General features: G+C 43.6%; 3 protein-coding genes across 4 annotated transcripts; 1 reads left to right on the top strand and 2 right to left on the bottom strand.

The window, feature by feature from the left end:
* On the bottom strand, nucleotides 4,558-8,155 carry LOC110436986. 2 transcript variants are annotated; one of them, XM_021464904.1, is made up of 3 exons: nucleotides 7,380-8,155; nucleotides 5,574-5,924; nucleotides 4,558-5,253 (listed from the first exon to the last, which is right to left on the bottom strand). In XM_021464904.1, exons 1-3 carry the CDS (start codon nucleotides 7,416-7,418, stop codon nucleotides 5,146-5,148), a joined length of 498 nt encoding a protein of 165 aa, XP_021320579.1. In that variant the 5' UTR covers nucleotides 7,419-8,155; the 3' UTR covers nucleotides 4,558-5,145. The 2 variants fall into 2 exon arrangements, 1 of the variants encoding a protein (XP_021320579.1); XR_002454978.1 differs by lacking the exon at nucleotides 4,558-5,253 and having other exon boundaries at nucleotides 5,255-5,924; nucleotides 7,380-7,552; nucleotides 7,634-8,155.
* Nucleotides 13,318-15,666, bottom strand: LOC8080619 (myc-associated zinc finger protein). Its single transcript, XM_021464905.1, has 2 exons — nucleotides 15,214-15,666; nucleotides 13,318-13,646 (listed from the first exon to the last, which is right to left on the bottom strand). The coding sequence occupies exons 1-2, from the start codon at nucleotides 15,455-15,457 to the stop codon at nucleotides 13,528-13,530; spliced, it is 363 nt and encodes a 120-aa protein (XP_021320580.1). The 5' UTR covers nucleotides 15,458-15,666; the 3' UTR covers nucleotides 13,318-13,527.
* Nucleotides 15,516-20,744, top strand: LOC8080618 (peptidyl-prolyl cis-trans isomerase FKBP19, chloroplastic). The gene is made up of 12 exons (XM_021465701.1): nucleotides 15,516-15,553; nucleotides 15,744-15,960; nucleotides 16,194-16,239; nucleotides 17,135-17,245; nucleotides 18,593-18,678; nucleotides 18,771-18,821; nucleotides 18,972-19,052; nucleotides 19,451-19,495; nucleotides 19,909-19,964; nucleotides 20,066-20,141; nucleotides 20,216-20,318; nucleotides 20,423-20,744. Exons 1-11 carry the CDS (start codon nucleotides 15,516-15,518, stop codon nucleotides 20,309-20,311), a joined length of 903 nt encoding a protein of 300 aa, XP_021321376.1. The 3' UTR covers nucleotides 20,312-20,318; nucleotides 20,423-20,744.

Here is a 22,208-nt window from a genome sequence, read left to right as displayed (position 1 = left end):
GTTGCACATCCTCACGTTGCGATGCTCGATCGAATGACGGGTGCGTCCGAGATGTTATGGATTTTGGGGATCCAGATTTAAGGACTCTTGTTGAAGTAGATGTAAGAAAATAAACTCTCAAAAGTAAGAGAACTGTCCTCAAATCAGAAATATAGTCTAGGGCGCCACTTAGAGTTGCTTGACACTCTATAAAATTATCACATTTTAAAATAGAAAAACATAAAGGGAAACACATGGGCCCAGCCCACTTCGTCCCAGCGGCTCCTCTAAGGCCGTGTTTATTACTTCCTGATGCGAAATATTTCGTGACATTGTACCATTTTTGTTTGTTTGTGATAATTATTATCCAACTATGGACTAACTAGGCTCAAAAGATTCGTCTTGTCAATTTCGACCAAACTGTGCAATTAGTTTTTATTTTCGTCTATATTTAATACTCCATGCATACGTCTAAAGATTCGATGTGATGAGAAATCTTGAAAATTTTTGGAATTTTAGGTGGAAGTAAACAAGGCCTAATAAACCCTCTCCTGGGCTAGCCCAGTTCGGGGACGCCGTGGATTTTAAGGCCTTGATCACAGATGTGGGCCTGTGCTTCGAATTGCTCCAGAGGAGCCTTTTGACAATATTTGGGGCCCGTGTGAACACAACTCGCATGGAATAAGCTAATTTTAGGCCGTCAACATTGACCCGTTCCCCATTCATTTATCTTTTCTTCCACTCAAAAAAAATATTAAATCATTTCTCTCTTCTTTTTCCTTTCAGCGAACTACACACTAATTTCCCCCTTGCTCTCTTATCTTAACTATAAGACTAGATATTATAGAAAGGTCTAGGAAGAGTATCTGAGCAGATAAACAACCGGAAAAAGGGGACCCCCTTGCTACTATTATTACTACTGTACTAAATAAACTAGAAAAATAAATGTGAAATTGGTGATAGTAATTGCAAAATTAGTACGAATAGTATTATACATTATTAAGGGTATTACATGATGCTTGAGGAAATAAGAAAAAAAGTTGTCTTCACTGTAGTTGCAAGGCTGCTGAAAATCGTAATGGTATCACCTGCATTGCACCTAGCTTCCACTGCTGAAGACTGCACTTTCCTTCTGCCTTACGGCAGGCAGAGTTGCTAACTGTTTCTTCAGTTGCATGCATGCATGCATTATCCTTCTCACAATCAACCGGACCATGCGATCTAACTTTTAATCAGCTATGTTCGCGCACTAGGTTAAATTGGATGAATGTGTGTAACTGCTCTAAGCTGAAGACAGAGATCTATCCTCTTTTTTCTTCCCTTTGTTGTGAAGCCGACAGAGCAATGCTTTTGGTGTTTGATCAGGCACTGAAAGTCTACGGCTATGATCATGGATAACTTCTAGCGCACATTACATGACTACTCACTGGCCGATCATTGATGGAGCTGTTCGCTCAGAAGGGCCAAATGTATTGACAAGTCAGCTGCAATAGCATGAGTCGCGGTGTCGACAGAGTAGTCAGGCAATAAGCATGCGTTTAAGTACGTAAAAACAGTGACATGCCTTCAGTATACATATTCTCATCACAACTATATATTTCTACCAGATTGTTCAACAACCAGTAGTATTTAAGTACGTACAAACTACAAAAAGCTACTTCTTCGCTGACAAGGCGCTTTTGCTCGTGTGCATCACCTAACTCTGAATTCTGATGTCTGAATTTAAGAGCAGAGGCATTTGTTCTGAAAATTAAACTAGAGGGAAGACAACATCTATATCAAAGAGAATCACTCTATGCTCTGTCTATGTCATGAATTAAAAGCTTGGTTAATTTCCCCATCTGAAAATTCTAGTATATTCTGGGATGTTATCAGGAGCGTACAGTGGCGAGAGCGTGCCGCGCTTGCAAGTTGCATTGCAACCACAAGCGTGCCGCCGTAGGATCAACTTCACTCTTACTGTTGTTCGCCAAGCTTCGCGTCCTACACAGCTTAACAGAACTGCACGTAGATGTTGATGTCTGGATCATGCATACTAGTCTCATCGTCGGAATTCAGAGCCAGGCTGCACACCGCTGTCAGGTATGAAGAATTTAGCATATTGGCCTATGTAGAATCTAGGGCTTATTATCACGATAATGATCCCATCCTTTTGCGTGTCGTCGTCACGAACACTGTTACTCCATAACACCATGATTAGCTAGCTTTTAAGTGCCGGGTCATGCCGTGTTTCCCTCTGTGGATCCCATGCACGCATTGGTCTCTCTCTCTCTCTCTCTCTCTCTCTCTCTCTCTCTCTCTCTCTCTCTCTCTCCAGGCTAATGTGTGCGCACGGTTGCAGGGTTCTCTCAGCACGTCATGTCACCGATGGATTCGCAATTCGCGTTGCTCCCCCCATCTTTTTCGCCCCGTGCCTCTGTGCACGTACTGTTTCCGTGAAGAAAATCTTTGCCTCCGATGACTCCGAGAGAGAGCCGTTCGTTCGTCGGGCTTTCTCATCCTGTGCAGCTGAAAGCCTGAACCGAACCGCGCACACACGCTTGAACTTGAAGTGAACAGACATGGGAGTTGGGAGCACGCAGAGGTTTCCGATCTCGTGGCGTCCGCCAGGTCCATGCATGCATGGGATCCCTATTGGGCTGCTTGGTGCAGGTGCATGCATGAACCAGCACATAGCCACGTAGAGTCAAGCGTGCGCAGAGATACATACGCAGCTAGTAGTCACCACACTGGGGGACATCGATGGACTAGTCTTGAAAACATCACTTTTTTGAAACAAATACGGGATGATTACATATCAGGAGGAGTAATGATGGTCAAAAAGTTATGAGTACACCACACAAGATCGAAATACGACACTCCTTTTCGTGACCGGTATGTGCAATGTTACATCTGTCTCAGTGATAGTAACATTGTTTCCCCGGCCCTTCTCCCCCTATGCTAGCTAGCTAGTATACGCAGCAGTGCAAAAAGTCACCATTAAGGTCTTGTTTAGTTCCAAATTTTTTTTGCAAAATATGAATAGTAACGTTTTCGTTTGTATTTGACAAATATTGTCCAATTATAGACTAACTAGGCTCAAAAGATTCGTATCGTCAATTCTGATCAAACTATTCAATTAGTTTTTATTTTTATCTATATTTAATACTTCATGTATACATCTAAAGATTCGATGTGACAGGAAATCTGAAAAATTTTGTAAAATTTTTGGGAACTAAACAAGGCCTAAACATCTCTCCCCATTCAGCCATTCTCAGTCTCTCTCACACAGCTTTGCTTGTGTCGTTGTGTCCAAAAGATGGAAGACTCGAGCATACAGATACAATACAGATACTGTATGTACATGCATGCGGGTCAGTGTCATGTACGTACATGCGGACCCGGGGGCTCGCTCAGCTCTTCAGTCCAGCTAGCTCTCCGTCACGGCGTCACCCATCCATCCATCCATCCATCCATCCATCCATCCCTCTCACACCGATCCCATTCACAGACAGGGGAGCTCACATCACAGGCGGGGGTGGGGGCTGCCCTCGCCGATCGAGTCGGCACTGCGGAGGTGCACGTGCATGGGGTTCAACGCTGTCCACGCGCGCGGGCGACGGCGACGCGCACATGCGCGCCCCCTGCACTGCACTGCCCCTGCCCAGCCACATGCCTGCGCGCCCCGGCCGGCCGCGGCATGCATGCCCACCGGCCACCGGCCACCGCCTCCGTCCGGCCCCGCCACGCCCCGCGGCGCGACACCTCCGATCCGCGTCCGCATCTCCCCACCACCATGACCCATGAAGAGCTTTTGCACCAATCGATGGAAGAAGAACACCTGATCCGTTCAGAACTGATCGATCAGGTCAGGTGCATGCACGGGACGGGACGGGATGACAGGGTCACAGGACCTCGATCAGAACGCAGGCGATCTATCGGCGGCCGTCCGATCGGGCAGGCCGGAAGTCCCCGGATCCCGATGCCACGCCAACGTGTGACACACAGAGCGCGTGAGCGAGCCAGTGCCCAGTGGCGCGCGTACGTGAGGACAAGCTGGCGTGGCGAGTGTGTGCATGGCATGGCATGGCATGGCGAGCTGCTGCTTCCCAGCTGGCCGCTCACCAGCGCTCTGTGCGCGGGCAGTGGCAGGCAGCAGCAGGCCCTGCCGCCGCTGGGGCCTCCTCCCTCGGCTCCGGCCCGGCCGCGATAGGTCCGTTGACGTGCTCGCGGCCCGCTGTCGTCGTCGCATTCGCGTCGCGCTTTCCCGCGAGGCCGAAACCACGTCGGCACGCGTATGGCGCCTTGTGCAATGCGGGCGGCACAGGGCGACGTACGTACGTACCCCTCTGATCGATCCATCGCTCGAAAATTATGAACTCTTGGGCCTTGTTTAGTTGACCCTGAAATCCAAAAAGTTTTAAAGATTGCATTAAACATTAAATACAGACAAAAATAAAAACTAATTACACGGTTTGACTGTAAATCGCGAGACGAATCTTTTGACTTTAGTTAGTCTATGATTAGACAATATTTACCACAAACAAACGAAAGTGCTACAAACTAAACAAGGCCTTGGTTCCATTCGACGATCAATCATGCCAGCCATGCCAATATGCCATGCCATCACCTGGGGGACTGGGGCATGCATATGCATATATAAATATAAATATATGTATGTCTCGTGTTGTCAGCACACGTGAAGCTTACAGACCGGATACAACGGCCACAGTAGGCCATTGGGCAACCGGGAGGGGAAAAAAACCAGGCAGGAATACACCAACCAAACCGTTCTCTGATGATCCTGTTCAGTGCTAGAGCACACATCCTGTTTTCTTGCTAGCCCTGACAGACAGAGTGACAGTGGATCATCATAAGCACTTAAGATTTGCTTACGCCCCCGTTCGTTCTTCATCTCCTGTGTCCGGCCCTGTGGCTGTGGGTAGGTAACGAATCTCTAGTTTTTTTAGGGGGGGGGGGGGCTGTTTTGGCCGGGGCTACAGGCTACACGCCGGGCAGCCATCCAGCTAGCGATCGATCCACACAAATTTGAAAAAGATTCGGCCTGGGCGCGGCTCTGTCAAGAGCATCGTGGCACTGTCTGTCCAAATTGCGAGTGGACGGCTGGAGTGACGGCACCACAGTGCCCCCCCAGATACCATATCGAGAACTCCAGATCGATCCCTACTACCCCCTCCCGGCTAATATGTTCACTGTAGCTCTACGCCAAATGCCAGCCAGAGTGCCGATCGACGCCGGAGATCCACCGAGGAGGATTAATTTCTGAACTCGAAACTGAAATTGAAATGGGCTGTCAATTGATTTGCAGTGTCTGCTGCTAGGTGAAAGTACAAATACTTAGGCGAATTAAAAAGGAAACATCTGTCGGCGCGCGAGTTCTAAGACAGAAGAGTATGGCCACAGTGCGGAACCATCGTCATCTCCTAATAAAGCGGTGATGTTTAATCGTCATTATTGGCATTTTTGACTCGTCAAATTCCATTCCATGTAGTACATTGTCATGCCCAGAACTCCAGAAAAGAAATGCCACGTTTGTTATAAGACAACCAAAGAACTCATTCGTCAGACAGGTTGCAGAGAACATGCATACATACCATGGCTGGCTGCGACAGATCTTGTAGATGAGTGGCGGTGAATGTGAATGCAATCTCCCCACTTATGATGCCCCATGCCTGCTGTAACTTGATTTCTGGACATTTGAGAGAACGAGATCGATGTCGGCCTCTCTCCTGTTTACCATGGCTGGCTGCGACAGACCTTGTAGATGAGTGGCGGTGAATGTGAATGCAATCTCCCCATATATGATGCCCCATGCTTGCTGTAACTTGATTTCTGGACATTTGAGAGAACGAGATCGATGTCGGCCTCTCTCCTGTTTCTGCAACAGCATCTCTTGCAAACCCACTGCTGCTTCCAGCTTGCATGACTCCCCAGTAACTGAAAGTCTAAAACAAAGCTGTTAATCGTCTGTACTTTGAATAAAACGCGCTAAGGCGCAGAAAAAAAAATCCAACCTGAATTAATGTTGCTTTCTTCATGAACATTTAATACTGAGGGCACTCACAATGCAAGACTTTATCACAGAGTCCAAGACACTTAATTACATATTATTTATGGTATTTTGCTGATGTGGCAGCATATTTATTGAAGAAAGAGGTAGAAAAAATAAGACTCCAAGTCTTATTTAGACTCCAAGTCCACATTGTTCGAGGTAATAAATAACTTTAGACTCTATGATAAAGTCTGCATTGTGAGTGCCCTCAACCAGTACGTGCAGCTTCAATGTATCACCACCGTATATGGCACCCTTTCATTAATCGATTAAGGCCTTGTTTAGTTAAGGAGGTGAAAAATTTCTGGGCACTGGAACACTTTCGTTTTTATTTGACAATTTAAAAGATTTGTCTCACAAACTGTGCAATTAATTATTTTTATCTATATTTAATGTTCCATACATGTGCTGTAAGATTTAATGTGACGGGAAATCTAAAAAGTTTTTAGATTTTAGAGTGAACTAAACAAGGCCTAATATAAACCAAATTAGATCAGGCACTGAACAGTTTTCTCCAGTCTTTCTATACTATTATCTCAAGAATAATCAGAAAGAAGGCATCGTCACACACTCATACCAGTGGATCTAATATTCTACAATTTAATTTGAATATTTAACTCAGGCCCAAGCTGGCCATGTGTGTGCGTGCAGGCTACTGCTGCTGCTTTGGCACTTGCTCAGCAGAGTGAAAAACATAGCCATGGGAATGGGATGATGCCGTAGCTTCTAGCAACATTTGTGCCACAACTTGACAAAAATCACATGGAGCCTCCCAATGATTGCCGGCACTGATAATCATCCGATGATGATGATTTGGACAATAGTGTTTTGCGCCAGATAACCATTGCAGGCAGCTAAGCTAGTCTATAAAGGATGGGCTGCTAACATTTGGCTACAAAATATTGTTTGCACCCTAGAGTTACACATCTACAGTGCTACCTATATGGACTGGTCCAATAGTCCTTATTAGTTCAAGGCAAACAAAGCTGTTATATGTCTTGGAAAATGCAATTACTCTTCCTAAAATTAGCTGAGTTGTATGTAGAAACCAAACCACTTTAAATCCCAAGCAGAATTGCAGCTAAACGTTGTTTTCTCCGACAAGCTAAATGTTACTTAGTTGGCGCACTTATTGCTGATAAAACCAGAGATTAGAGAACTATTATATGACTCTTTTATGTGGTTGAGACGATCAGCAATCATGTGAAGTGGTTAGCTATCAGAATGCTGTGCAGCTATTTGTGCAGTGGCCATTTCGGCATCAGGTTGGATTGAGATAGACCACACGAGAGGACAAGGCAAGGAAGAAACAAGTGCACGAGACGTGGAGACGTCAAGCAATTATTACCCAATTTCTCGAGCTGTCCTCTAGCCTCAACAGCTGCATGCCCTTGCCCCCAGCCAGCCATGCCACTGTTCACCCTTCAAAAGGCCAGCAGCTGCTTCCACAATCTCGTCCACAGCGATCGCAAGCGTGCTGAGTGATACACTTCCATGCCCTGTTTGGAGTTGCAGCAGCATCTGAAGAGAAGATGCAAACCACTGTCAGTGCCTATTCAGAACATACAACTAATCGGAAACAAAATACAATCTCTCATGAACCTTTCTTTGTTTGCATTTTGTCGTCGAGGGCCAAATATCTTGCCCAGGTCAGAATGGCTAACTTGCTGACACGATTGATGATACGGAGAACAAAAACAAGAGTAATATTTTAACTGTGTCAAGTGAGGCAGAAGCCTATACCATGCTATATTTGACTAGCATTGGGAGGTCCTTATAGGTTTTCCTCTTTGGATTAAACTATAAGCAGGGAGCCACCCTACTCCTAGCCAATAATAGTTGCACACAGTCATAAGATATGGGCAAGTTCAGAAAAACTGATGGTCAGTGATAGCTCCAAGTATACCTCCTTACAGCTCAGTCTACAGCTTAGAACCTAGTTCTCTCCCACATGGCCAAGTGAAATCACACGCCCCCTCTCAGATTCTCACCCTATAAATATGCAACCCTTGTCACTACACCCCTGCACCACACACACCACAAGCCTAATACAGCTCAACACTTGCTAAAACTAGAGAGAGAGAGAGAGAGAGAGAGAGAGAGAGATACACAGAGAGAAAGAGAGTCCATGGTGACACTAGGAAAAAAAACCAAAATTAGCAAAGGGATGGTGTCACTAAGGAGAAAGCGGCCATTCCAGCTCATGGTGCTGAGGCGGCTCCGGGAGCTCAAGAAGATTGTGCCAGTGGGTGCTCGCCGCAAGGCTGGCGTCGATGTGGTGCTCCGGCAAACTGCTGAGTACATCTGCGCGCTAGAGCTGAAGGTAGCCATGCTCCGGAGGCTCTCTGACATCTACGGTGTGTAGCAAGCTCTGGTACAATCAGTCCATCGTTTGCATGCCAGTCACCATTGCACATGTAAGAGGGAGATAGAACCTAGCTGTATTTCTTGCCATGGGCATCTCTGTTCAACTCCTCCCTACCACCCACCGAAGTAGTAGCATAATTGTGCCTCCCCTATGCGATTGGTTGGTCACATATGGAAGTGTGTCTAGTAGTTAAATCTGGCTGGAAAAGCCAGCCCGTTGCTCCAGCTGATTGCAAGAGAAATGCTTTCACTGGTGGTTGTCAGGCTGGAAGTAAGAGCTCGGCATGCATGGTTCGAGTATTTCATTTGTTTGTATGTGTCGGTGTGTACTATGGATTTTTGCCTAGCTCTCAGCTCTTTGCCTCCTGTCATTGGCATGACCTATAAGGCTATATGCAAAGATAAATGGAACCACATTCATCTAGCAAATAACTAGTTAACTACCAAAAAAATGTTGTGTGGCGATCCCTACAGATACAGGATTATTTGGATGGGAACATCTGTCGTATTATGAATAATAGTCACTACTGAATACTGATTGAACTACTCATTAGAACGACGTGTACTTGTGCGTACCTACCAATCAGACACTTGAACCTCTCCATAACAAATAAGACAATGGCAAAATATTTGAGGAACAATCCTCCTTTCAGTCCATGTACTAATTAATCAATCAGTTGATCAAGCTCAGGATTAAAGTAGGATACTCACACTGCAGGACCTTGTTCAGATTGTGAGGCAAGCACAAGTAGCACAAGAAATTCACTTGCCTGGCAGGACCATATCATGCGAGTGAAGATTCTCAAATCAAACTTTGCTGCATTAGCAGGTCGCCCTGTGGATAAGAACATAAGATGGAATAGTATTTTAAATGCTGAATTATTATATTTTAAGTCCCAAAGCAAGACCGTCAAAAGGGGTGTCGGTACTGAAAGGGAAGTTCTTTCTGTCAAGTCCATTTCTTCAGGTAGATAGATAGACAAACAGACGGTTGATATTGTGGGATTTGATCCTTTTTACCCAAGGAGAATATATGCTAACACGTCACATCAACTGGTGATCTACAATCATCCTACTTGAAAAGGATGCTATGATGAAGATAGAGCACATAGTACGTGCGGGGATTTAATTCATGTGTAAATGTACTGCTGACCAGATAGATGGCAGCTAGGATACCAGAGGAAGCGTCCAAGAAGGGCATGTGCATGCAAGACTGCTCTCTGGCCTTTTGCTCCACATCATTGGAGAGCGCTGTCCCCTTCTCTCTCGCCACCCTACCGCCAGTTTATCCTTTTGGGTGAAAACAATCCTACAAAAACAAGCCAAAGTTTACCAAACAGGGAGATACATACGTATTAAGATGCCAATTAACATTGGAAGGCTTCTGGTCTGTTTTACACTGTCTTGTCCAGGCTTAAGCAATGTTAGATGCAGTAGGAACATGCAGAAACTCCATACCTGAACATATGATACCTTTCAACTTCAGGCAGCATAGATACGCAGCAGCCCTCAGAAAGGTGACCATTAATTTGAATCTAGCAGTTGTCTCTCGGTGGGTGACATTAAATTCAACCGTGAGAGTTAACAGTAGTACACTCTACTGAGCCCAGGCTTCCTGTCGGGACACTGTCACACTGGAGAGAAAAAAACACTGCAACAGCGCGTGCTAAGCTGAGGGTGACAGTAAGATTCTGTATTTTACAGCACAGCCATGTGGGATATTCCCCTTGGGATTATTGTTCACAGCCAGGCCAGCTAGGGCTACTGCCATGGCATTTCAGCTACAGCCTGCAGGTTGCCAACGCAGCTATGTCTACTTGGTGGTTTCCCAGGCAGGACACTAGATTGCCATGCATGTCAGGTTAGGTGTTCTGTGGATATTAGGATTTTAGTAGTCTCACACCTTGATCCACCTGTACTGTACAGCAGTCAGCAGGTTAGGACCTTGACTCCACAATTTAAAACCATCGGAAAGTTGAGTCTGTGGCTGCAAATCAACTCTGCTCCAAACTAACGAATTTATTAGCAAGAATGCATGGGGGCATCAAGCCTAAAGATGCAGCCAAGCTGAACTAAAGCATGGACGACAATCACATTGCCCCTAACTTTTCGAGCTCGCTAACCAATCTTGTCGAAAATTAAAAGTATCTCAGAAAGTATTAAGGTAATCAGGGATCAACGCACAGCCTAGTGCACGTACAATGATATGGCCATCATAATATGGTGGCATCAAAGACACCTTTACCTTAATGATACAGCTCCAAGGGGTTGCGTGGCTTTATTGCAGCACCTGGAGCCCATCCATGTGTGAGCATGTGTCTCTGTGATGCTATGATTTGGACTATCCACCATAGGCACAAGTCGCAGCCCATGTAGCATGTGCTTGGCATTAGCTCGTAACGAGACAGCCATGAACAATGAAAAGACGCTAGATTAGGGTGACTGAAACAATGGTGGATTAGGCATATATATAAGAGCCAGGCATGGCAAGGCTGTAGTCCACTGAACCAGAGATAACAAAAAACAGTAATACATATATTAACACATGTTACAACATCAACATATTAAACAGGACAAGGCTGGAACTAGGACACTACATGAGTTATCTTTGTGAAAAGTAGAATGGCACATGCAGCACACTAATGCAAGGTCAAATAAAAAATTGGCAATGCTAAATGATTTGGAAGCATTACCTGGAGCACTGATCAGAATAAGCGCAGCGCAGAAAGCAATAGCAGTCAGAGTACAAGGTCGGACAAACAAAATTCATGCCAAGCAAACCAACAAAAAATACTTAATCCAGAGTGTATGTAACTTGAGGTGTCCTGGATAAGCATGAAGTCATGTCCGCTTCAATAAACGCATCATGAGGTTACATGATGCAAAATCAAGTTGAAACAACCAGAGATGCATGAAGACAACAAGTCTCCATACTGTGGATCTGTCTAATGTTGTTTAGTAGGACTTTTTAGAACTTAAGACAAATGATGTCCTCTCAAAGCAATAGACAACCATCAAACAAGAGATATGACACATGGTGCATATGACCTGATAAGATGCTAAGAATGCTCCTCAGGAGATAGAAGCAAAAAAAAAAAGAAGTATATGGCTTTCCCATGTGTCATTTCCATTGAAGACAAAAAAGAGCAAAAGACGATGGAACTTATTTTATAGACTAAGGGCGATGTGGGCCTTCAGTATATCTCCTTCACATGTAGAAGGACAGGGATTGCATTTGCAGAAGCCATTTTATAATGCAAATTTTTATCATCCAGACAGAATCTAGCAGAAACTTGCAGTGCAATAATTGTCAAGGAACTCCTCTATAGGAGTTTATGTTCTAACTTCTAAGAATTAATTAAGACATACATTGAGCATTTAACTATGGTCGCGTAGAACAAACCTGGAACCATCAACATATATCCAGCATCAGCACTTCCTTCCACATGATCAGCATCCTTTATCACAAGTCCACAACCACAAAAGGCAGGCCTTCTGCACTATGCTCAATGCGACAATGAAATCTAGGCTTTACCGGAAGAAAGCAAAGACTATACCTGAGTCTTAAGCTGTTAGACCAACCAGTACCTTATCCATGTCCTGCAGAAAGGAAAGGCTAATACACCATTTTGGCGCAATCAGATCAAGTACCTCCATTGATTCTCTCACTGAACTTCTAATGTGGGTGCCACTGCACAGAAAAGGTACACTCAAAATTTCACAGCAAAGGTGAATATAACATGATTCGAGATAACAAATTTGAGAGCTCTACCTCTCACTCTCTCAGCAAACCAGAAACCTACAAAAATCAGACACTCAAATTCGAAACGCAGACACAGCACAGGAACTAGTTCCTCACCATAAAAACCTCATTTTCTGTGCACAGACAACCTTTTTTTCCCAAGAACCTTCGAAAAGGACAGGGAACTCCTGCAGTTCACTTAAGAAGAAAGAATTGACTGGTTTATAAGGTGAACTAGGCCCAAAAACCATACAACTGCACAGTTAATTCAAGGAAAACCAGCAAAAAAAAAAAGCACAGTCCACAGACAACCTTTCGATCAGATTTAACATTTGCAAATTAAGTTTTGTTTGCAGCTACAATGCATAGCCAAATCCAGTTGGAAGTCCATGCAGATGTGGGTCTCTAAGCCATGTGCACACATGTGGCTGGTCCTGCGCTTCTGTTCCAACTAATTCAGATAAGCCACCTTCCTTACTTCCGTATGGATTTCTCATGCAGTTCCGGACCACCGATGAAATATCATTTAGCACCACAAAAATCTCAGGCATGGCCATGGAGATGTACTTCTCTGATAAGGCCCGACATAAGAAGTGGTCATATTCAACCATGCTTAAATCAGATGAGATCTCATGATTGTCCACGCTTGCCCTTGCCCCCACGAGCTCATCATTCCACGCAACTAACCTTATTAAACCCAAACAAAAGTTACATCGAAGAGCAATAATGAAAGTGGCCCAAGATGCTACCAACAGCCACGAGAAAGATGTTTCAAGATCATCAAAGGATACCTTAGTGGACACACTAGAATCAATATTCCTGAGAAGTTTGAGAGAGAAACACAGAAAGCACAGCATACAGAAAGGGAAGGGAGTAAAACAAGAACAACATGACAGATTAACACCTGCAATCCAAGACTCAAAGGGATTTATTGTATTCATGTTTTCCATAATGCTCATTCTCTATGACAGTTTGATTCATATTAGAAAAGGAAGACCAACAAATCAAGTATGATGGGATGAACAACACAATAATAGACACTAACTGTAACAAACTAACAATATCACAATTCAGAAGTGGAGAAAGAAAGGAGAAGCAACAAGCTACACCGAATGGCAACAGGCAGAATAGACAAGATTATCAGTTTGGGGAGCGCTCAATCCTCCTAATCGAACCCTTAAGAAAAATAGACAGGATATACTGGGCAGTATGAGAAGTTTGGATGCATTAGTGAACATAGATCACACAATAAAACTACTTACAATCCATATTAAAATGGTGAGCAATCACATGAGAACTCCAGAAGAAGGTAGATTGCAAAGCCACAATATCTAGTCATTAACATAACAGAGCACAGAAACAACTATTGTAGCTCTTAAAGGTCATGCTAGAACAAGAAGCACACAGCTCCGAACAGCTCCAAGAACATGTCCACAAATACTTCTAGTAGGCAGTGAATGTTGCTTGCAAAGAGCCTCTGCATTTTTGCACCAGTGTGACTTCTTTCTCTGCACAATTTGAATGGAAACGCATACTAATGTCAACACTTAACATAATTAAGAAAAATTGACTCGTGTGCACATAAAGAGATACTCCTGTAAGCTACAGAACCCAATATGTAGGCAATGTCTATTATTACATTCAAGGCTTTGAAGAGTGCATAATTTATGCTGCCTTACTAAACATGCCACACTGATTGGTTGAACTTGGGATTGGTCAAACTCGCCAAGATACATTTGTTTTATGCAACTATGACCATAAAAAACAAATTTATTTCTGAATTTTAGTCTTTTAACAATCTTGTCCTTAACCAAGAGGCACTCCATGAGCATATCATGGGTATGTACACCTAGATGGCCTCGTTCTGGAAATGCAGCAGATGTATTACCCCTTGCACAATTGTGTGTACCAAGGCATATCCACATTAGTAATTGTTAGAATGTATATGCTTTGTGCGTGTGTATATGGTAGGCCCGAGCCTAGTATAGCCAGTCGGTACTGTTTAAGCCACGAGATCACCTCTCCCCTATATATGTACATAGGTCTCTCCAATCAATTCAATCCAATATTCCACACAATCTCTATTGCTTTCAGTAATTTCATTTTCCATAAGAGAATTCCAATCAGCATTAATCGAGTAGAAAAAGAGAGTTCAGGACATCAACTAAAACTTGAGATTATCTGCCGAATCTGTCAGTATTTTTCTCTCACAAAAAATCAACGAGCAGTACTTTCAGCTATGACTTTTCAGCCAAGCAAACAGGTGTCTTCCCTAATCATTGCTGCGGTTTGCATTTGCGTCTTAAACAAGATTGATCTGAAACTACTTCTGTAACTATGTTCAAGCACTACCACGTACCACATACCACATACTTCCTAACATAAAGGCTGCCTAAATGACCAGTGGTGGAATTTCTCACAGGTCAATAGGGGTTATGCCCCCTAGAACTTGTGTAAACTCCATCAATTGCCATCATTTGGCGTAATAACAATCAACGGTTTTTGTAACGACTGTGCCTAAGTACGTATTTCATCAAAAGGATGAGAGTTTACAAATTACAGGAAAGCAAAGCCATGGCTTGTCAAACCAAGCAAGCTTTACATAAAAAAGCTGTTATACGTGACACTAATTGGCAACAGCGAACTGCTAGAGGTGACCGGCCGCCATGCAGCAACAGAAATTTCCGCCAGCGATGCTAGACTTCTGTATCCTGCTGCAATCTATTGCTCAGACTCCTCAATGGTGACCTCAAAGTTAGCCACTGGCGCACAAGACTTTCTCTGGAAGACACGACTGTTGCGTTCAAAAGGTTAGCCTTGTTGCCTAGGAGCAAAGCTTGTCACTGCAAATGACACCTTCCATAAACATGCTGCTCCCCAAAACAGGCTGTTAATCATTACCCTTGCCGCAGCCAAAATGGCTGAATCCCACCCCACCCACGATTGTCAGAGTTTTTAACATGGGCTACCACAGTGAAGCTAAATTAACCAGGAATTATAGCAACTGCAATTTGCGCGGTACTAATTACAGCTGAGGAAATTGAGCGCACGGAGAATTGAGGGCTTAACCTACCAGGAGTGGATATAGGAGGCGCCGCGGATGGCGCCACCGCGGCCGCCCGAGGCGGCGGTGGGGGCGACGGCGGAGCGGAGACCAGCGGCGCGTACATGTAGGAGTCGGCCGCGAGGTACGCAGCGATCACCTTCGCGAGCCGCCCCCCGGCGCCGGCCTTAGCGGGCGCCACCACCTTGCGCCTCCGCTTTGCCGCCGACGCAGGCAGCTTCTTCCGGACGGCCAGCAGATCCTTCTTCTCCATCGGGTCCTCGGTCCTCCGCCTTGGGGTTTCGTCTTTCCTCAGAGGTTCTGGGGGTTTGATGCCTCTGCTGTTCGGGTCCGTCAGTCGTCGTGTCTCGTGAGAGAGCAGCTTCTCGAAGCCGAGGAGGGAAGAGGTGGCGGCGGCGGAGGTCGACGTGGCGCGTTTCCGATACTTTCTAGCAGCTGCGCGGCGACGCGTGGTGGTGGTGGTGGTGGCCGTTGCGGAAGGCGAAGTGAAAGAGCGAGCGTGGGGCCCGCTGGTCTGCGACTGCGACTCTTGCGTTCAGGGATTGCCTTTATCCCACCGCGCGGCAAGTGTGGTTAGCTTCTCAATCAAACAAAATCGGGGAAAAAAAAAAGTGGCATTTTATCCTCCGTTCCGCCGCGTGCGCCTTTATCCCTGCAGCGACCACTGGGAGCGACGCCGCGACTGCCGCCGCCCTACTCCAGGTGCCCAGCGCCCAGGTCTTCTTCGGGCTCTTTGCTGGCGACGAGCACCACAAGGTCCGCCCACCCCTTCTCTTTCGTGCGAAACCGAGCATCGAAATCCTAACTTAAGCTATTTGTGTTCGGATATGGTCTAATTGCAATTGTATACATGCATGATGCATTATGTCTAGTAATTTCTGTTTTTGTTTTAAAAATTATTCGGGTGTCCTTCACTGGGTCCGCCCCTGTGTTCCTGCTGCTTTGTTCTTTGCGTTCTGGAGCACTTATTTCCCTTCTGTTTTGGGCAGAGGAGGATGATGCTTCTCGCCAAGCTCGGGGCGCCGAGCGTTCCAGGTCAGTCGTGCTGCTAACCTTGCCCTGTCAGTCGTGTTCGGCAATATTGCTGTTAATTTTTTTTCGAGACATTGCTCGTATCCCTACCTATCATTAGGTTCCGGCAATTGGAACAAGTTAGTTTCCTGTTCTGTACCTCTTTGCTACTACTTCACTTAAGATTTTTTAGTTCTCGTTAGTTTTTTGAGACGATTACCTCATTTTGTAATCTAATTGGTAACACCACCACTTTTTTGCAATGCGGCTTCAGTTACCAACTTAACTGAGTGACAATAGCTATTTTGACTTGGGAGCGCCATTCATAACAGTGATCATCCATGAAAGATGATGTTCAGCCAGTTGTTATGATGTATTAGTGGAATGCAGTTTCTGTAAATGTTTATAGAAGATTGAATTCTCATGGAGAATCATCCAATATGTTGTTTAACAATCTGTATTGGGGTGCGAATGTGCGATGCATATGAGCTAGATGAACACAAGTAACTGGAAAACCTCTCTTGCAAACAAAACTTTGTGGATGAGTGCAAATTCAGCTGCTATGCAAAGATGGCATCCAGCAGTTTCATTTGGCCATGCACCCAAATCGAGACTCAAGTTAGTGGGCTAGTCGTCTTGTTATTTTTTATTCTTGGAGTTGCGTTTTCAGTCGTAGCTAGTAGGCCATGGTCTCTTGCCAAGTCCCTTTTTTTCCTTTTCTTCTTCTGGGTTTTTCTAGTGTTGTGTTTGTAAGCTGTGTTCGGACTTGGCATAACCTTCTGTTCTCTGTTTTTGTTTTTCTATCATCTAATAAAACTTGTGGCAAATCTCCTGCCATTCCTTCTAAAAGAAAAGGCAAACTAAATTATATTCTTATTCTTGGGTTACACTCAGATCATTGTGAACTACTTGTGTACAGGTTGTGTGACGGACAGAAGGAAATTGCTGTTGGTCCCTGCGATTAGTGTGGCTATTGGCTCATTTCAGTACACTTTTTTCAAGGGAACAGCAAAAGCTGAGTTTGCTGATAGTGAGTCTTTTGTGTCTTCTTCTAATATAAATTTGTTCTCATCAATTGGTTCGCATATACTTGAACCATTTAGGCTGTCATCTATGTGCACCTTAAGTTCTGAACTTTCTCATTGACATAAAGATGAATCTTGCATGTGGATGATCAATACATTCACACTTCATCAAAGAACTGTGTGCTGAAACCTCTTAGTGGAGCATATTTGCTATAGATTTATAAGTAAAGGTGTGCCATGCTCATCCTGTGGTCTTATGGTCAAGTTTGCTAACAAGGATGCTCAATGTAATTTGCCTATTATCCTATCTTTGTTGGAATGCAGAGAAAGCCGTGCAATGTGCTAATAATCACAGTGTGGAAGAGAACCTTTATGATAGTCTAAGATAAAGTGATAAACTAATCATGATCTGTAATCCCTTCTTTATGGCATTTCTCATGGACATGATCTAGTTAGTATATGTTGAGAAATTTTGTTTTGTAACACATATGGCTAAGCATATTCCTAGGCAGTTATGCCTCAACTTTACAGCCATTACTTAAGATTCAGGGTTACGTAACATATCTAGTGTGCCTCTAGCTATATGTAAAGGGGGCCTGCTTGCCGGCGCTGGTGCCATAGCTAATAGGCCTTTGGAAGTTTTGATTCCGTCCTATGAGGGCTTGACTGGTTCTGTGACTTAATTGGCTTCCAGGCTTACTCATAGTGCACCTGGAAGTTAAAGGTATTGAGCTTCTTTTTTTAGTATATACTCATAGTGCACCTGGAGGGCGCCAGCAGGGGCCGGTCATGGGAGAGACGAGCACGCAGTTGCGGCTGTGGGTGAGGCTTTGCTCATGGGCGAGGGCACGTTTCCGGCGGCGCAGGCGAGCTCTGCGCGGTGGTTGGGGAGGAAAGAGCTGCGGGTGAGGCTTCGCTATCAGGTGTCCCACCTAAAAGTTTACAATTAGAACGAACGGGCTGGTTGAGCTAAGGTCTGCCCCACCTAAAAGTTTAGGCGAGCTCCGCCACTGGTTGTATGCCTGTGTGCACTGCTCAATGCCCATCAATTGTTTGACAAAATACTTTAATGGAGGTAACCATACCATTTGAAAGAAGAGGTGACTGTATCAAAACAATCTAGCCGACCAAACACATTCTATGACTAGCCAGGTTAGCGTAGTACATGTAACCAAACAAGTTTATCTTGGCTTGCTAGGGCCAGACTTAGGCTAGCCTGGCTTAGTTTTGCTAGCCAGGCTTGTATTGAAAACGAGCCAAACACACCCATAACCATCTGTTTTTGAGCCAGAAAGCAAACAAGCATTCTAAAGAGTTGGTAACCAGATCTTACCCGATCATTGAAATTTCAGTGCCTGCACTTCGAGGTAAAGATTATGGAAAGACAAAAATGCGGTATCCAGATTACACTGAAACGGAATCAGGCCTCCAGTACAAGGTGCCTTTGTCACCATCCATTGGTTTCTAGTTTTCTGCATGATGATCAAATGACCAAACGTTGCATGATTTTATTTTCATGGAAAAATACAGGACTTGCGGGTTGGTGATGGCCCTTCTCCAAAAAAGGGGGAGACTGTTGTTGTGAGTTACAACCATTACATATGAACGTAAATGTAGCTTATCTTGTATGTGTACATGTACATGTATCCGTCTCTATAATCTTTGTTGTTATTTGTAACGTTTTTCCAAGTGTCAGTCCTGATGAGGGTTTGAATTTCTTTACACTTCAAGGTTGATTGGGATGGCTATACAATTGGGTACTACGGTCGTATCTTTGAAGCTCGAAACAAGACCAAAGGAGGTTCGTTTGAGGTATCAATTGCCACTGTACTTCACTGAAGAATGAGTATTTAGCATTCATATGAGTTGAACAATCATATGATTTATTGAACTAACTAGGACTGTCAGAAGAAGTGTGTTATATATATTTTTTTAAATATGAATGGACATGATCTTTTGCATTGGATCACATCACATGCACCCTTCTATTAATCAGTCATAGTGCACAAGGATTTGTGTCACACTATGTCTTGATTCTAATTATTTTTCAGATGGTGCTTGCATGCATTTAAATCACTATGAGGTGGGCATACATATCAATGCACTATGAATAAATAGTGTAGGGCAACAGGTGCTTGCATGCACATTTTCTTTTCCTCTGAATTAGATCTTCAAATTGTGATGCATCATTCTGAAACTATAAATTGCAGGGTGGTGACAAAGACTTCTTCAAGTTCAAAGTTGGATTAGGACAGGTGATTTTCTAGTTTATGAAGTACTCTCTCTATTCCAAATTATAAGTGGTTTTGGCTTTTCTAGATACCTAGCTTTTGTTATGCACCTATATACTATGCCATGTCTAGATACATAGCAAAAGTTTTTTTTAATTGATACATAGCAAAAGCTATGTACCTAGAAAAGCCAAAATGACTTATAACATGGAGGGAGTACTGATCTCCTTGAGTCCTTGTTCGTCTCCTATTGTCCAGTGCTTTGCCATGCCCATACACCATGCTATGGGACTGATGCCTGTCCTTTTTTACAATATTGGCAAAAAACATTTTGTATGACAATTAACAAACTGACAGTTGGCTTTTGCAGCTCCTATATCTCTGTAGAAAATGTTATGTCTGTACCTTCCTCACAAATAGCAGTTTCAATAATATAGGTCATACCAGCTTTTGAGGAGGCTATATCAGGCATGGCCCCAGGAGGTGTTAGGAGGTAAAGTATCTTCTATTTTTTCCAAGACAAAGCTCTGTAAATAAGTTCCTCTTTACTATTGCGACTTGCAAATGTACTATTGAAGAGCTCATACACTTCAGGATCATTGTACCACCCGATCTTGGATATCCAGATAATGACTACAACAAGTTGGGTCCAAAACCAACGACATTCTCGGTAAACATGTATAAAGTTTTTCTGTCAGTTGTTAATGACTACACCATATTGAGCATTTATCATTTGTATTTCAGGGACAAAGAGCTCTTGATTTTGTTCTACGTAATCAAGGCTTAATAGATAAAACTCTCTTGTTTGACATCGAGCTTCTCAAGATAATTCCAAATTAATAGTGAGGTTCCTTTCTCACTCTTCCTTGCTTATCTAGAATAGTTCTTTCTGCACTAATTACTTTGTTTTGTTTCTAGTTAAGTAATGTCACCGAAAATTATCTTTTGCAGGAGATTCTAACAATTACCTTTGAGGAAAGAAGCTCATGTTATTCAAATCCATCGAAGTTCAGCAGTAAATATATTCAATTTTTTAATGTCAATATATGCAATTGAATATAAAAAGATTTTTTTAGACATACACGCATATACAACATGATGTGAACATATATATACCTACATCTCCATTAACTTCGCCTCTTTTGGAAGATACCATTGTGTACATCTGCAGTTTCTGCAGAAGCTGTATTAGATACGTCTGTGATCACTACCTCGACTGCTGAGCAAATAGAAATTGACCAAACGGCTGATTGCTGAAATGAAAGCATTCTAAGTTGGAAATGCTGTGAATACTCCAAAACCTTGTCTGTCTGACTGTCTGTCGTACTAATTCATTTCATCATTTGGTGCTTCATTTGGGACGTTTGGAAGTGCCTGGTCCCTTTCAGTCGCCAGACAAATAAGAAATCTCTACTTTACCAGAAGGTGGTATCACTCAAATAGGATTTGACTCCATTTTTTCCCCACGGCCACGTTCAACAAGCACGAGAGGGGAGCAAAATGGATACACAACGCAAGCTATGGCTTCCACTGAAGGAGAGTAAGAAACTATTACATCAAAACGCTTTGCGACGAAGCAGTCATGAGAGGGGCTAGCCGCATGAAGCCCGCGCTACCCACATGTTAGCTTCCTCATTTATCCTCGGCAGCAGCCACGCTGGCATTGTTGCGAACTTCAGCAGTGATACAACCCATCTTCCATCTTAGAGCCTGTTAGCTTGGCGAAAAAAACTATTAGCTCAAAGTATTGTTTGCTGATTTATTGTAAGAGAAAAACATTGTTTGATGACTTGCAAATTCAATAGATAACCTCAAGCAAACAGACATAGCAGCATTGACTACTAGAATACTAGATAGTCTCCTGCAGACCCATCTTAGTCTCTAGTTTTGGTGAATGTTTTTTGTGATACTACTAGATATTTTCGGTAAAATAATATAAAAGCATAAAAACATCATTTTACGGCTCTAAATATTAAATTGAGGTTTTAATTATAAATTCCATTTAAGAAATATTCTGGGAAAGGCATGGAATTTTTGGTTTCCGGATTTACCAAGGTAACTATAATTAGACAATTTATTTAGTGAGAATTTTTTTACGAGGTGATCGGATGAATGGAGGAGCTGAGAAATTGTATAGGGTTATAGCTTCCGTCATTAGACCTCTTCGTCAAAGAAGAAATCAAGTTATAGTTATTACAAGAATACAACCCAAGATAAAAAAAAAAGGACAAAAAAAATATAGAGCTCTTAGCTCTAGAGGCTTACAACCTTCGACTAGCGGTAATGCTTACTGTCCGTTCAAAGCTATTCATTCGGACATCAATGCGAAGTAGCTATGAGACATCAAATGGTTTGGTGTGGGTTGCACCTAAAAATGTCAATGGGGCCCGCGACCCGCGACCCGATGAGTATTTACTCTATTAGAGTACCAATACGGAGTGAAACCAGTACCCATGGGTACACAAACAGAACAAACCCTTCACCCATTGGGTATGCGGGTATGGGACGTTCTAGTAGTCCCCATACCCGTTTACCCATGGGTGAAAAATACCCAGCTCAAAACTCCCACCAGTCCACCGGCAGCCCATACACTGAAACCCTATGTAGTGCTAGCAAAGTACTACTCTCTACTACGTGATTTGTATGGATCATGAACTATTATGGTGCTGTGACTAGTGGTTGCAGCAAAAATTATTATGTTGTTATTTGCCAGGTATATGTAAGGATGAAAACGGAA

Source organism: Sorghum bicolor, chromosome 7, assembly GCF_000003195.3.
Source record: "Sorghum bicolor cultivar BTx623 chromosome 7, Sorghum_bicolor_NCBIv3, whole genome shotgun sequence".
In the NCBI taxonomy this organism is placed as follows: Eukaryota; Viridiplantae; Streptophyta; class Magnoliopsida; order Poales; family Poaceae; genus Sorghum; species Sorghum bicolor.
This window is presented reverse-complemented; position numbering and strand designations above follow the sequence as displayed.